Genomic DNA, 14,589 nt, shown 5'->3' on the forward strand with positions numbered 1-14,589 from the left:
CCTCACACACACACAAACACACGCTAAAAATGTATTGAAAAAGGCCTTGACACTCTAACAACAGATCATATCGCGTTAGGCGGTGATAAAATGCAACTAGTATCACATATCCGAGACTGCAGAGATTTATTTGACATCTTCGCGATTACACAAAAAAAAAAAAAAAAAACAGCACTGAAGCAGCACATATCGCAACCTTCATATTGTGAAACGGTTTGCTCAGCTTGCAGCCAGATCACAATCATCAGGACAAAGATTTCAGATAATGTTTCCATTTACAGTCGACTAAATCCTTCAAAGAGGAGTGAGTGTGTGTGTTGGTGTGTGGGATATGCATGGTGAACTGAATTTGACTTGGTCTAATACTTGCATGGTTTGTAATGAAGATGTGGGTTTTCATTGTATCATCACTTGGAAAGCATCTTTCTATTTTTACAAGGCCAACACGTCACGGTGAAAGTGCACAATTTTGACACAGTGCAAAATTATTCAAGCACATAGTAAATTCAAAGATTCATCAGAATCCGAAAGTCCCGCAACGGGAAAATTTGCATACAGTATAGTTTCCCCCCTGCACTGTGACATCCGTGAATGCGTTTTTTTTGGGGGGGGGTTTTGCCGTGTGTATTGTTTGTGTCCCCAGAAAGTGTGACTCTAGTGTTTGGTTTTCAAGGAAGATCACATGACATTTTAGGACGAAATGGGGCAGAAAGCTATGTAATCATAAAGGTTCCAATACTTATTGTATACTGTACATATACATTACACACAAAAATCCAGTGGTAATCAGCATTAAGGGTAAAGCAAAAATGCATGGAAACAAAAGTCACAGAAAATACATGCATGGAAATAGAGTTCGAAAAGGTATTTGTTGATTCATTGATCAAATATCAGTTATTTTCTTGGTAAGCTCATGTTTCAGTACCGTATTTTCCGGTGTATAAGGTGCCCCGAAAAGCCTTCATTTTCTTCAACGGATGACCCGCGCCTTATACACCGGTTATATGTGAAGTCGAATTGACAATAACAATAATACTTTTAGTTCATAAGCGCCTTTCAAAACTCTCAAGGTCACTTTACAGTCACAGGATAAGTTTATTTTTGAGCCACAACAGGTCTCGCGCATACTTTCAGCAGCCACCGACGCCATTTCCCCCTGTAGTAGTAAACAGTGCGTAATACCAGCCTCTATTCTAGCAAATAATAATGTGGTGTGCCTTATATTTGGAACAACTTTATATTTTTAGAAATTATTAAAACTTTTTTCATTCATTGAAATAATCAGATGCACCTTATATGTGGAAAAAATACACCATTCATTGGGGGCGCGCCTTATACTTCGGTGCGCCTTATACACAGGAAAATACGGTAAGCTGTGCAAAAGGTACTTGAAAAATTAAAGAGGATTGATATGTGCATTCAAAAACTTAACGGTTAAATTAAGTTCATCTTTAAAAATAAAGGCAAATCCAATCCAATCCAATCCAAAATTTGAGCGCATTCTAGGTTTAGCTTGAAATTGCGCCCACAATCCCGATTCCCTATATGCAAGCACGTCAGTAAATTTACATGTTAAACCACCATTGATTGGCATTCTTGACGACAAATGATGAATCATTTAAATCCGCTTGTGACCCCAACCACTTCTTTCCCTCTCTTTCGTGACACAACTGTCACTTTGACATTAAAGCAGCACTGTCAGTGAAAAGTATAGCCTGCTGCTCCGTTCTCTGACATTGAAGATTGCGGTCTGATATTTACTTGGCTCGAAAAGTGGCAAGAAACTAAAGAGTCTAAGCGTCTCAAAATGACAGTGATGTTGCTTCAATGAAAATTTTAATAATCTGGAAAAAGAAGTAATGAAATACAGTAAAGTCTCGTTATATCGATATCGGATATATCGATAGTCCCGGTTATATCGATACTATTTCTATGCACGCACGGAGAAAATTACATGCAAACAGGGTCGGATATATCGATAGTCCCGGTTATATCGATATTTTTTCGGACTCCCTTGAATATCAATATAACGAGACTTTACTGTAATATCATATTTTCTGGTGAAGGCCCACCCAAAAGCCTAGATTTTCTTTAAGATGAGCCTGCGCCTTATATGCAGGTGCGCCTTATACATGAAGTACGGTAATATTGAGCTACAACAGGTCTCGCAATGACTGTCAGCAGCCATTCACTCCATTTCTCCCTATAGAAGAAGTAGTGTGTAACCCCAGCCTCTACTGTAGCGCCTTTTAATGTGGTGTGCCTTTTAATTGGAAAACTTTTGTATTTTTATATATATTTGTAAAACTTTTTTTATTCATTGAAGATGCGCTTTATAGTCCGGTGCACCTTATATATGGAAAACGTTAAAATACACCATTCATTGGGGGTGGGCCTTATACTTCAGTGTGGCTTATACACCGGGAAATACAGTAATAAAAAAAAAAACTACAAAAGAATTCCATATAGGTGGGACCCTGACAGTTGATCTGAAAAAGACAATTTGTAGTAGTTTTGGTGAGTCAACGATGTGCATTAGTCCAAGTGCACGGGATACAAGCTTGGCCCTTCATGTGAGAAACAAAACTGGTTTTGGTTGAATCAAAATAACCAAAAACCAAAAAACAACCAGTTGTCTTGAGGTTCTCATTACAGTCAGAAGAATTTGTTGCAGGGAGAATGTAGTGTGGAATGTCAGCATATCGATTCAGAGCATAACTTGTGAAATAGGCTTTATGAGATTTCTGAAGACAAAAACACCAAGAAAGCATTTAACAAAGAGCTCAATTGACTGAGTCAGCCACTGCTTTTAATTGACTTCAATTCAGTTCTCCTATAAACAAGTGTTTGGCCAATGGAAAGGCACTTAATAGGAATTGAAAAGACAAATGTGATATACAAAACAGGGAGTATTGTCAGTCAGTGTTCCATGGGTGTATCCTCCTCTTTGGCCTCCTCCTCGTCACTAACGGGTTCGTAGTCATCATCAATCGCGACTTCGGACTCCTCGCCCTCCAATTCTCCTCCGAGCTCGCCCAGCACCTGCTCCACATGCTCCAACATGGGTTGGTCATCACAGCGGAGCTTGCTGTGCAGCTGCCAAACACAAAAAAAGGATTGACATGAGCGATCCGTTTAGAAAAAAAGTATCTCATACAAAAAGGAAGTTTAGACATAGGATACAAGCATATTCTTTCATATCAGGTTTAAGTGGCCTTCCATTAATTATAAAAAAAAAACATGTCAAGGCTCCGAGAACGTCTGTGCAGGCTCTCCGTCACACAGGACTGGTCCATTGATGAAAAGGTTTCTTAAGCCGTCATCTGTACTTCATTGAAGGTGTCGGACATTTCGCCCCTCATCCTAAAAGCTTCGTCAGCGAACTAAAGTGCTGGTAACCTGGCCCTATATCCCTAATGGACAGAAATGGTCGTGCAAGACCTCTGCTTTGATAGGTCCTTCTCTAAGGCTGGGGAAGCAGTGGACCACTCCCTTAAGCCAATCTGATTACTTCTATTGCTCTATCCCTGACTCTGATTTCACCTCATTAGCCAATCTGATTACTTATCCACTCTGATTCCCCCTATAGTTCTCTCTCTGGCACTGTATTCACCTCATTAGCCAATTTGATTCCCTCTAATGTTCTATCCGTGAAACTGGGTTATCTTATTAGCATAATTAAGCCTACGTGCTACCGGCCTAAGAAGTCTGTTGGCTCAAAGACGTAAAAGCAATGACATAATGTACATGCATATAATTAAATGCATGTGTGCTATTTACATGTACGTGCATTAAGAATTTAAGGATTCTCCAGCTTTCAGAAAAACCAATTCCAGTCAAAAATGTCTCTGGAGTGTGATAAAAATCTTTAACCTTCCAGCCAGCTTTGACAGCGTATTAGAATACGTACAACTTTACTCTGACCTTGAGCTAAACAATCCTGTCAAGTCGAGTCTTGCTGGTATAGTCATTTCCTTGCTCGATCGAATCCTTGCGTCCCTGGATTGTCACGCTAACAAACGAGTCCGCTGAATTTAGCAGAGCAAAGTTGAGATGTCAGCAAACAGCCACTTGGAGGGGAGGGAAATGCGCAGCTCTGGCACTTTAAGTCTCCATGTGCCGGTTTAGGATAGCTGAATTATCATTGAGTCGCTTGTATGCTGCCAGCGAGGCTCGCAAAACAGTGGCAAACAGATTTTTGCTTTCATTTGGCAAATTAGCTTCTTTAGTGGAACATCCCGCTTTCATAACTTAGCTGCTCTGTTACTTTCAGGTCGAGTGAATGGCTGCCGCTGCTCACAAAAAAAAACAAACACTGTGACCTTGAAAATTTTGAAAGGTGCTCATAAATTAAATGTATTGGATTGGATTGGGTTTGCCTTTATTAGTCTCGCAGTGGAGAAATTTACATTTCACAGCAGCGAAGTATTAGTATTATTATGACAGAAAGGGGGGGGGGGAACAATACAACACAATACATATTGATTTATACAGCGCTTTAAAAATACCTGAAACTTAACATGGACTGCTATCATTTACAGGTAATAAAGCAGTCACAAAGATGGTAGAAAGCACCATGGAGTGAAACTAAGATTAAGTCGGAATCATGCTGAGTCAAATACAAAGAGTACAAGTGTGTTTTGAGGCATTTTTTTTAAGATGGGCAGCGAGGGGGCTTGTCGAATGTTCAGTGGGAGGTCATTTCAGAAAGTGGAACCAGCAACAGAAAATGCTCGATCCCTTCTGAGCCTCTGTTTAGTTCTTGACACATGTCATCATGTCTGGTCAGCAGACCTGAGGCGCCAGGAAGGTGTGTAGTGGTGGATTAGCTTTAAAGGTTTGAAGACAAATAAGATCTTGGAAACAACTCTAAAATGGATAGGGAGCCAGAGTAGGAGTTATATACTCCCTCTTATGAGTACCAGTAAAGAGGTGAGCAGCAGCATTCTGGACTAGCTGGAGACGCTTCATGGAGGATTGTCTGACTCTAAAGTAAAGCGGATTACAGTAATCGAGCAGAGATGTGACAAAGGCATAAATTACTACTTCAAGGTGCTCATGAGAAAGGATAAGTTTTATTTTAGCCAACTGCCGAAGATGAAAGAAGCTGGATTTACAACAACACAAATTTGTTGGTTAAGTTTAAAATCACTGTCCAGTTTAAGGCCCAATTTGAGACTGTTGACTTCATGCATGTGGCCTGCAATGTACTTTTTCGGAAAACTTTCATCATCATAATGTCATGGGGCAGATTGAACAACAGGACACACACACAAAAGTAACATTTCACTTTATGCTGCAATGTCGCAAAAAAAAGGAAGTCCATTCGTGCTACATGTTAGAGCAGCGGTATCAGTCATTTTTTGCCGCGGGCCAAGTTGTAGTTATAGTTCCCTCTCGAGGGCCGTTATGAATTTGGGGAAGCCATGATAATAATAATAATACATTTAATTTCAAGCGCTTTTCAAAAAACCCAAGGACACTTTACAATAAAAACAATAAAACAAAGCACATAACAATAAAACCATAAGTAAAATGATAAATAATAAAATAGCAGATTGAACTAGACATTGAAAGCAATTTTAAACAGATGGGCTTTGAGGTGGGACTTGAAAATAGGGAGGGAGTCAATATTACGGATGTTGGGTGGAAGTGAATTCCAGAGTTTGGGAGCAGAGCGGCTGAAAGCTCTGCATCCCATCGTGGTGAGACGGGCGGAGGGCACATAGAGGTGAAGGGAGGGTGAGGATCTGAGGGACCGAGAGGGAACAGAGATTTGAAGCAGGTCAGAAAGATAGGGAGGGGTAAGGTTATGGATGGCTTTGAATGTAAACAGAAGTTTTTTTTAATTTGATTCGATGTTTAACAGGGAGCCAGTGGAGTTGCTGGAGGACAGGGGTGATTGATGAATTTGATGAAATTGATGAATAACTAGTTTTCAAATCTAAAGTCAAGAAGAATGACTGTTATTGTGGTTTAAATGGGACAATTTGAAATTTTGCTTTGGAATTTAACAAGCATCATGGAACTTGACATGCTTGATTTGCTTTCGCGGGCCGAATAAAATGATATGGTGGGCCAGATCTGGCCCCTGGGCCTTGACTTTGATACCTGTGTGTTGGATTGAACAAGAATTCAACCACAACTGAATCTAACCCTTCCCCAAATTATTCCTGTATTTACTTAGAAATATATAAAATTATTACCGGAACTTCTGAAAGCAACATATTTACATTGAATACTGCAGTCTCTCAGTGCATATGGCTATGAAACAAACTATCAAATTTGCTATATTGGTGAAATATTGCAAGCAAGAACCCCCACTAAAAAAAATTCCCAACGCAGCGAGCAGATTTATCTCTGTAAAATACTCCGCTTGTGTGTAATTACTGAACTCAAAGGCGGAGCGGGGTGATAAAATTGCTTCCCCTGCCACTGAGGACGGGAAGCAGAGCGCTGTAATTTTCAGTGTGTAAATGCAGAGTAAGCAGAGTGCAAAGATTTATGCTTATTTTTTTAAGCAAGAGAATCAAAACTAAAGAGAAGTTGTAAGAGCCCATAGTAATAAGAATCCTATCGAGTTCTCAAGTGCGGGGTCGCAAGGCCGGCAGAGAAGAGACGAGTGCATGTGACTGCTTTGCTAAAGCGGCAGGCTCCAAGCGACATCCTGACACGGATTGTCAAGGGAACTCATTTGGATCGTAACAATGTGGGCTTGCAGTGTGTGTGTGTGTGTGTGTGTGTGTGTGTGTGTGTGTGTGTGTGTGTGTGCGCATTTAAGAGGATGCTTTCTCTACAGGTTTCAGCTTCTAAGGGACAGAAAAAGAAATTGTGGGGAGCGGGGTATGGAGGACCCAGGTACAAAATCATATGCACTACCTCCACTACTTCGCCATCTCTTGCATACAAACACCCGAGGAGAATTTAACAAAAAAATAAATAAAAATAATATATGGATTGTCACTCTCAAAGGCTCTGAGACGTCAATTGCCTTTGAGTAAAAGTTTGTTCTGTGATCACTGTAGCTAATGACTAATACAGTGAATAATTGCATGTTGCAGCCTTGGGTCTTACTCATATCATATATTATAACATATCACACATTGCATAAGGGACATCTTGTCAGAAGATACCCTATCTTACAAGTAACAGTGTTGAATCGGTGGCTACTGACAGTCGTTGCGAGACCTGTAGGGACTAAACATTATTTCATATACAGTGGGGCCTCGGTTTACGAACACCTTGCCTAACGAAATTTTCGGTTTCCGAACGTTAAATTGATGAAATTTAAACCTTGGATTAAGCACTACTTTTCGGGATAAACACGGCGCGCCGCCCCACCACGGCTGGCGGAGTAATCTTCGGCGGAAGAACACCAAAGCACACCACTGAACAGCGCCCCAGCTGGCCTACCTTTCCACACCCCCTGTCTATGAGTGCACACGTCGATCGTCTTCAATCGATACTTTTGCTGTTATGTGACGGAAAAAGACCCCACCACAGGCTCGTGTTCAGCCGAAGAAGACACAAAACAAAATTACAGTAGATGAGAAGGAGATCATTGAGAAACACGAACGAGGTGTGCGTTTGTCTGATTTAGCGGCCCGGTACCGATATGCTAAGTTCACCATTGCTACCATCCTTCGCAACAAAGCTTTACACAAAGGCTTTATTTACTCAATGCTTTCACGTGACTAATGACACCGAACTTGTCACATGCGAGTTGACAGCTCGGGCGAGGCAGCCGCTCCAGACCTTCGCCAGCTGCTGTCAATCCCCTAATCACCGGCACTGGGACATTTAAACGAGTCGCTGTCACCAGCGCCGGACGACGCCTCGCCAGTGTGTTGGACTTGATAGTTTGCTTCGCCAGAGGTGATTATTAGCCGCGATCGGGTAAATTTGTTGCTTTCCGGGATCGCTTATGGACCCCCCCCCCCCATGTGCCATTTTATTTTGCCTAGCTTGATAGGCTGGACGGTCGCCCCCGCCCGCCTACTCGCTGCACCCCTTTTTGGTTTCTTTTGTCGCATTATTCCGGGTCCGTGGAATCATCAGACCCGCGCCTTTTGTTGTAATAAAATCTCCGCCAGCACCTACGGGACTCGAACTGGATGCAGATGACATCGTGGAGCTTATTGCTGACCATAATGAGGTCCTCAACACAGAGGATTTGATTTGCCTTCAAGAGGACAAGCATAAGCAAGCCAATCAGGAGTTGTCATCTGAGGGCGAGGAGGAGGAGATGGCTGCAGCATCAAGTGAGAGCTAGCGTAGCAGCAGAGTGATGACTATCATTTATTTTTTAACATGACTTAAGGCCAACTATGTTGTGTAGTACCGTCTTTTCAGCAGTATAATGGCCTTTAAATGGTTTTTATATATAGGGCGCATTGTTGAAGGTTTTCCAAATATAATATATAAAAGTTTTCCAAATATAAGACACACCGGAGTAGAAGGCGCAACTTCAATGAATGAAAAAGGTTTTCCATATCTAATATATAAAAGTTTTCCAAATAAAAGATATACAGTCATTGCGAGACCTGTTGTGGCTCAATATTATTTCATACATAAGGCGCCCCAGCGCATAAGGCGCAGGTTAATCTTTGGAGGAAAATGAAGGCTTTTGGGGGCGCCTTATACACCGGAAAACCCAGTACTCGAATTGTTGCGGTGGTCAACTCATACTAGCGTAGCAGCAGAATGATGACTATCATTTCTTTATTTTTTTACCATGACTTAAGTTCAACTATGTTGTGTAGTACCATAGTTTTTGCAATATAATTACCTATCTTTAAATGGTTTCCATATAAAGGGCGCATTGTATTATAAGGCGCATGGAATAGAAGCTAGAATCGTGGCTGCGTTGCATTATGCATCCGCTCAATGGAGCAACACTCAAGAGAATACAATACGAAACAGTCGGGTTGATATAGAGCACAGGTGTCGAAGTCAAGGCCCGAAGGCCAAATCTGGCCAGCCACATCAAATTATTCGGCCCGCATATCAAACTTTTATAAAAGTCATTATTTTTTACTTCTGATTTGAAAACTGATTTGATCCTCTCCTCTCACAATGTAAAACAGTTCTTGGCAACTTTTAACAAATACCATAAGTGTCAAGAATTACTGCACAATGAAAAGTGGGAAATCTTGAATTTTTATTTTTATAAGTGCACTATAATACCACTCAACTTAGGATATATAAGTTACAAAGTCAGAGACCAAAATATCCACTGTATTTTCTGGTCAATAGGGCACACCCAAAAGCCTTGATTTTCTCCGAAAGATGGCCCTGCGCCATATACGCAGGTATGCCTTAAATGTGAAGTAATATTGAGCTACAAAAGGTCTGGCAACTACTGTCAGCAGCTACCGACGCCATTTCCCCTTATAAAACATAAGTAGTGCATAACCCCAGCCGCTACTGTGGCGCCTTATAATGTGGTTTGCCTTATTTTTGGAAAACTTTGGGAAAAAAATTGTATATATTATTTCTGGGTAACTTTTTTCATTCCTTCAAGGTGCGCCTTATAAATGGAAACAGTTTGAAAAGACAAAATTCATTGGGGGTGCGCCTTACTTCGCACCTTTTACACCGGAAAATACGGTAATATGAAACATTTTAATGTCTTCTTCAAATTCATACAATTACAAGTAATATAGTACCTTCACAACCGCTACAGCTAGAACGAAGCACATTTAAAATACGGCAAATCCAAGATATGACAATATTGATCGATATCTAGAATGTGTCAGATTCTAAAGCACATTGGTGGCTTTTAATAATAATACATTTCATTTTTAATCGCCTTTCAAAACTGAAGGTCACTTTATAGTCACAGGATACATTTTGATCAAAAGTAAGGGATTTTAAATGCTCAGACCAAGAGATTGTTATATATAGAGTTTGAAGAATGCTGAGTGAGTTGTTCCCTTCAGTGAGGGCCAGATGATAAACCAGCATGCACAAAGAGGCTCTAGTTCTGGCAGGACTACTCGTGACTGCTTGAGCATGGCAACATGGCAGCTCATAATGCCTTCAGCACACATCACTGTACTGGAGAAACCTTCTTATTAACGTTATTTTCCTCTTATTCCACAAGCTCAAGAGGGTAATCGGAGAGGCCAGTTCAAAAGACATGCAAGACATATATATCTCGTGACACCACGCTTGGATCTTTGAAGACACATCTGCTATTTTATCTGAAGTAGAAATCTTAAACCCTGTGTTTCCCTGTGTCACACACTTAAAAAAGGTATGACTAAGTTCGCTATATATCGACACAACCTTTCAACACTTCTGCACACGATGACGCCAAGGTCAGATCTTATTTCATTTTTCATCTTTTCACGGCACGAAGAGCTGCCACGAGAAGCGTTGTGTGCTTGAGTGTGTAATCACATTACTTTTTCAAGGTCCACTTTGCTCTTCGTTCATGTAGCCTCAAGCACTCTTTCCTCACACCTAACCCACACATCCCCCGGGGGCCCTGTTGTTTACAAGAGGATGCTGGTGACATAACCTGAATTGTTCGCACACCGGAATGTTCCTTAGTCGAGCACCAACATGGCAGATCTGACCGGTACGTCTACTTCATTATAACCATTTCTGTCTGTCGTTCATTAGTTATTTAAGTATGTATGCAAGTAGGTAAGTAAGAAGGTAAGTAAGTAGGTAAGTAGATAAGTAAGTAGGAAAGTAAGTAGGTAAGTAGTAGGAAAGTATGTAAGTACCGCTATTATTCGAGTATAACCGGCAAATTGGCATTCTCATGTTTATTATGTTTGTTAAAGTCATAAGTGCCTTGCATGCTGGGTCCGAGAGGACAGTAATTTCATCTGTGCTGTATGTCATGCATATTAGCATATTTGACAATAAAGCTGACTTTGACTTGCACACGTGTGTATAACGCGCACCCCTAATTTTCAATTAAAAATTGGTATAAAATTTTGTTTCACTTTTTCTCGGCTCAGACCAAGCGTTGTAAGCGACAACACATGCGTCCATGATAAAAATCATTTATTGACAATGTAAACAGTGAATGACAATTTCACACTGAATAAAAAGTCTGGATATTGGTAATTGTGCAAAACAGCAATGCTTAACTCACGTTTCAGTGTGGGCGAGGAAAGGAAATGAAGTGTAGCTAAAGAAATGGTAATCAACAATAAAATAAAGGAATGTGCGTGATCCGGGTCTTTCCGAGAATCGAAACTGAAGGGCGAGAATACCCCTGGAAATGCTGCCCCCTCCTGGAAGGGATGAAGCATTAAATATATATATGAGAATTTCTTTCCCAGGCCTCGTTTAGAATGCGCACCCAAACCTTTAGTTCTTTTTAGGTCGAACATTTTCCACGTTATATTCGAATAAATACGGTACATAAGTAAATAAATAAATAAATAAATAAATAAATAAATAAATAAATAGCTAGATAGCTTGCGAGAAAGATAGACAAACAGCTCAATAGATAGACAGCTCAATAGCTAGCTAGCGAGACAGATAGATAGAGCGTGGAGCGCCATTCTCAAATTTGTTCGGGTTTTGTTTTTTCTTGCGGGTGTTGCCGATAAATCCCTGGTCAGACCTGTGGCATTGTTTTTTCCCTTCCACGAGGGAGCAGCATTTGCCTTTTGTCCATGTTAGCGCTTTGTTACAACTTCAGCTGTTGTTTAAGCGCAATATAAATCGATATGTATGTATTTTGTATGTTGTACAGTCACCCCCATTTCAAGCTCAGATAACTCCAGACCCATATATAACTTCGGAATTAACTATTTTTTTTCTAATGAAAGAAGAGAGTATAAGGTATCTTACGCTGCATTAAGTGTTTATAGAGTCCAAAAACTCAATATTCTGTGGGTCCTGCAATTTGAGTGAAAATGACAAAAACCCTGGCATAGGAATGGAGACATTTTTGCAACATCATCTGGCAGTGAATGAGTTAGATGTTCGCACTCGTTTCTGAAAGTTGCTTGACTGATTTGCCGCGATTTACTCGTTAACTTTTTTCGAAGGCCGATTACACACTGCAACTTGGTTTAGATGGCGTGCAGCGCAGCGCGGTGACAGCGACATGGCCAAAGCTTGCCTGTACAGTACTTGACATTGGTTGCTAAGCGACTGAATGTTAAGTTGAGCCATCTCCTGCTGGTTTGGACATCATGGAAAATGCGGCCTCGCAAGTCGGATTTGTCACTCTCACAAAAGAAGGCCTCCATGTTACTTGTGAAAAGTGGTAAGCGTAAATAAAATAGAAATATAAAAAGACGCTGTGTATGAGTGAAGTGTACTGCTTCCATCAAAAGTAGTTGAAATATTTCATCAATGTTACCTTCTTTGCATTTGTCAAATGCAATCGGGCCGCTTCCTTGAGCGCTGACCGTTCCTCTTCCTCCACTTCTGTGAGTGCTCCCCCCTCTCTTTCCTGCTGTTCTTTGGCTCTCTCTAACTGCAGGTAGCAAACCCAACCAGAGAGATACCACACCTGGGAGACATAGAGAGTAAAAATATGTACAGTGATACCTCGGCTTACAAACGCTTTAGCTACCGAACCTTTCGCCTTACGAACGTTAAATTTGCGACAATATAATCTTGGCATATAAAAGTTTTTTCGGGAAATACACGGAGCGCCACAATGAGTGCTGTGTCGTTCGCAAACGAGCCGGTTCTTGGAGCTCCTAAAAAGAAGCTGGAAATGGCAGCCGACTTTTTTTGTCCTCTATTCCCCGACCCCAGTCTTCGGTGAAAGCCGCACGTGATTGGTCAAGATCCATGGGAGAGGAGGGAGGGGACACACACAGCAGTGGCGGGGGGGGGGGGGGGGGGGGGGGGGGGGTTAACTGAAACACAGAGCTGCACATGAACAGGAAAGGCAGACGACAGAGCTTGAAACAAAAAACAAAAGTGCAAAGGTGAGAAGGTGGATAGAAAACTTACAAATGAAATTTATTATTATTATTATAAAACAGTGAAATTTGGACTCGTTTCAACTTTATTGATAGTTAAAAGGCTGAGTGTAGACTGCAAGGTTAAAATATCCCATCAATCAGGCTCCACAAATAACCTGCACAAGCCATCTGTACAATTTGAAGGGAAAAGACAAGCAAGGGAAACCAGCTATTAATGAAGTTTCTAGTGTGTCTCCGTGCATCTGTTGCTGTTGTAATATCACAACTTCCAAGATGTACAACCCAGAGCTCCTTGAGACAATTTATGCAAAAAGATATCCATTCCATCAAGCCATCAACGACCATCACAAAGGTAAATAAAATGACTTTATTATACAGTACAGTTTATTTCTTTAATTACAATACCATAGCACATCTATTATACATAAAATAATGTATGTTGTGTGTAGTTTTAAGGCTTATTTAGTTGAAAATTATGTTTTATGGGGAACTGGGAACTGATTATTCTCATTTTAATTGTTTCCCATGGGGAATTGATGTTTGGAATACACACTTTTAGCCTTAAACACACTTTCTGGTAACAATTTAAGTTCGTAAGCCAAGGTATCACTGTATTCTTATTATTATTATTTCAGAAAGTGGAGGAATCTAAATAGCATTCTTTGTTGACCTTCTCCCGTTCCTTTTTGTGTAGTGATGCAAAAACATAATCCGATGACAATACGATTACCGTGTTTTCCGGTGTATAAGGCGCACCACAGTATAAGGCGCACCCCCAATGAATAGTTTATTTTAAAACTTTTTACATACATGTATAAGATGCACCGAACTATAAGGCGCACCTTAAATGAATGAAAAAAAGTTTTCCAAATAAAATGTATAAATATATAAAGTTTTCTAAATATAAGGCACACCACATTATAAGATGCTACAGTAGAGGTTTGGGTTACGGAACCACTTTTTCTACAGGGGAAACTTGACCTGTTGTGGCTCAATATTCACATATAAGGCGCATCTGTGTATAAGGCGCAGGGTCATCTTTTGAAGTCAAGGCTTTTGGGTGCGCCTTATACACTGGAAAATATGATACTTTCCAAATGAAAAAAAGTTTTGCTGATGTTAGTTTCTTAGATCTATAAACAAAAAAGCGCAACAGCGATGAAATATTGGAAGAAAAAAAGCATTACAATGCAAATGAATTTGCCCCAGGACAATCGCTTGATCTGCAACGAAAATCAGAGGCGTTACTGGGACCATTACACTGACTTTACCCGGGGCTAAATATGTTTTTTAAATCTATAACCTCCGATAATTAGTCGTCCAATACAAATAAGAAACATGGCGCATTGGTATGCCAATTCTTTTCGAGCAGTCTCAAGAAGCTCACAGGTGCATAAAACAGCTTTCTTTCTGGATCATTCTACTTTTGAAATAAAGTGAAAATCTCATTTCAGCATGGTTCAGTGTTTGTATGCACACTGCAAACAACGCTGAACAGAACAGATCACATTTTTAGTCGATAACGCAGATACAATGACAAAATGTGCCCATTTCAAGATGTTGTGCAGTCAATGTGAAAGTGAAGGTCAAAGTACCACATGCTTTTATGTTGAGCATTTCTATATGAGCACTATGATACTAATTACAGCTCGGCAACAAACCTGCTTAAGGATGC

The 14,589-nt window shown here is 40.5% G+C and overlaps 1 protein-coding gene across 2 annotated transcripts in view; it reads right to left on the reverse strand.

Annotated features, from left to right (window-relative positions):
- Window positions 1-613: 613 nt before the first annotated feature.
- Window positions 614-14,589, reverse strand: part of LOC148896847 (uncharacterized) — a 34,035-nt gene continuing 20,059 nt past the window's right edge. For both annotated transcript variants that reach the window (XM_088999524.1, XM_088999523.1), the window contains 2 exons: window positions 12,338-12,490; window positions 614-3,096 (listed from right to left, as the gene is read on the reverse strand). In XM_088999524.1, the coding sequence (XP_088855650.1) occupies window positions 2,920-3,096; window positions 12,338-12,490 (330 nt within the window). In that variant the 3' untranslated portion in view covers window positions 614-2,919. The remainder of the gene's footprint in view (window positions 3,097-12,337; window positions 12,491-14,589) is intronic.

Source organism: Hippocampus bargibanti, linkage group LG06 (genome assembly GCF_051943395.1).
Source record: "Hippocampus bargibanti isolate YZ-2025 linkage group LG06, ASM5194339v1, whole genome shotgun sequence".
NCBI classification, from domain to species: domain Eukaryota; kingdom Metazoa; phylum Chordata; class Actinopteri; order Syngnathiformes; family Syngnathidae; genus Hippocampus; species Hippocampus bargibanti.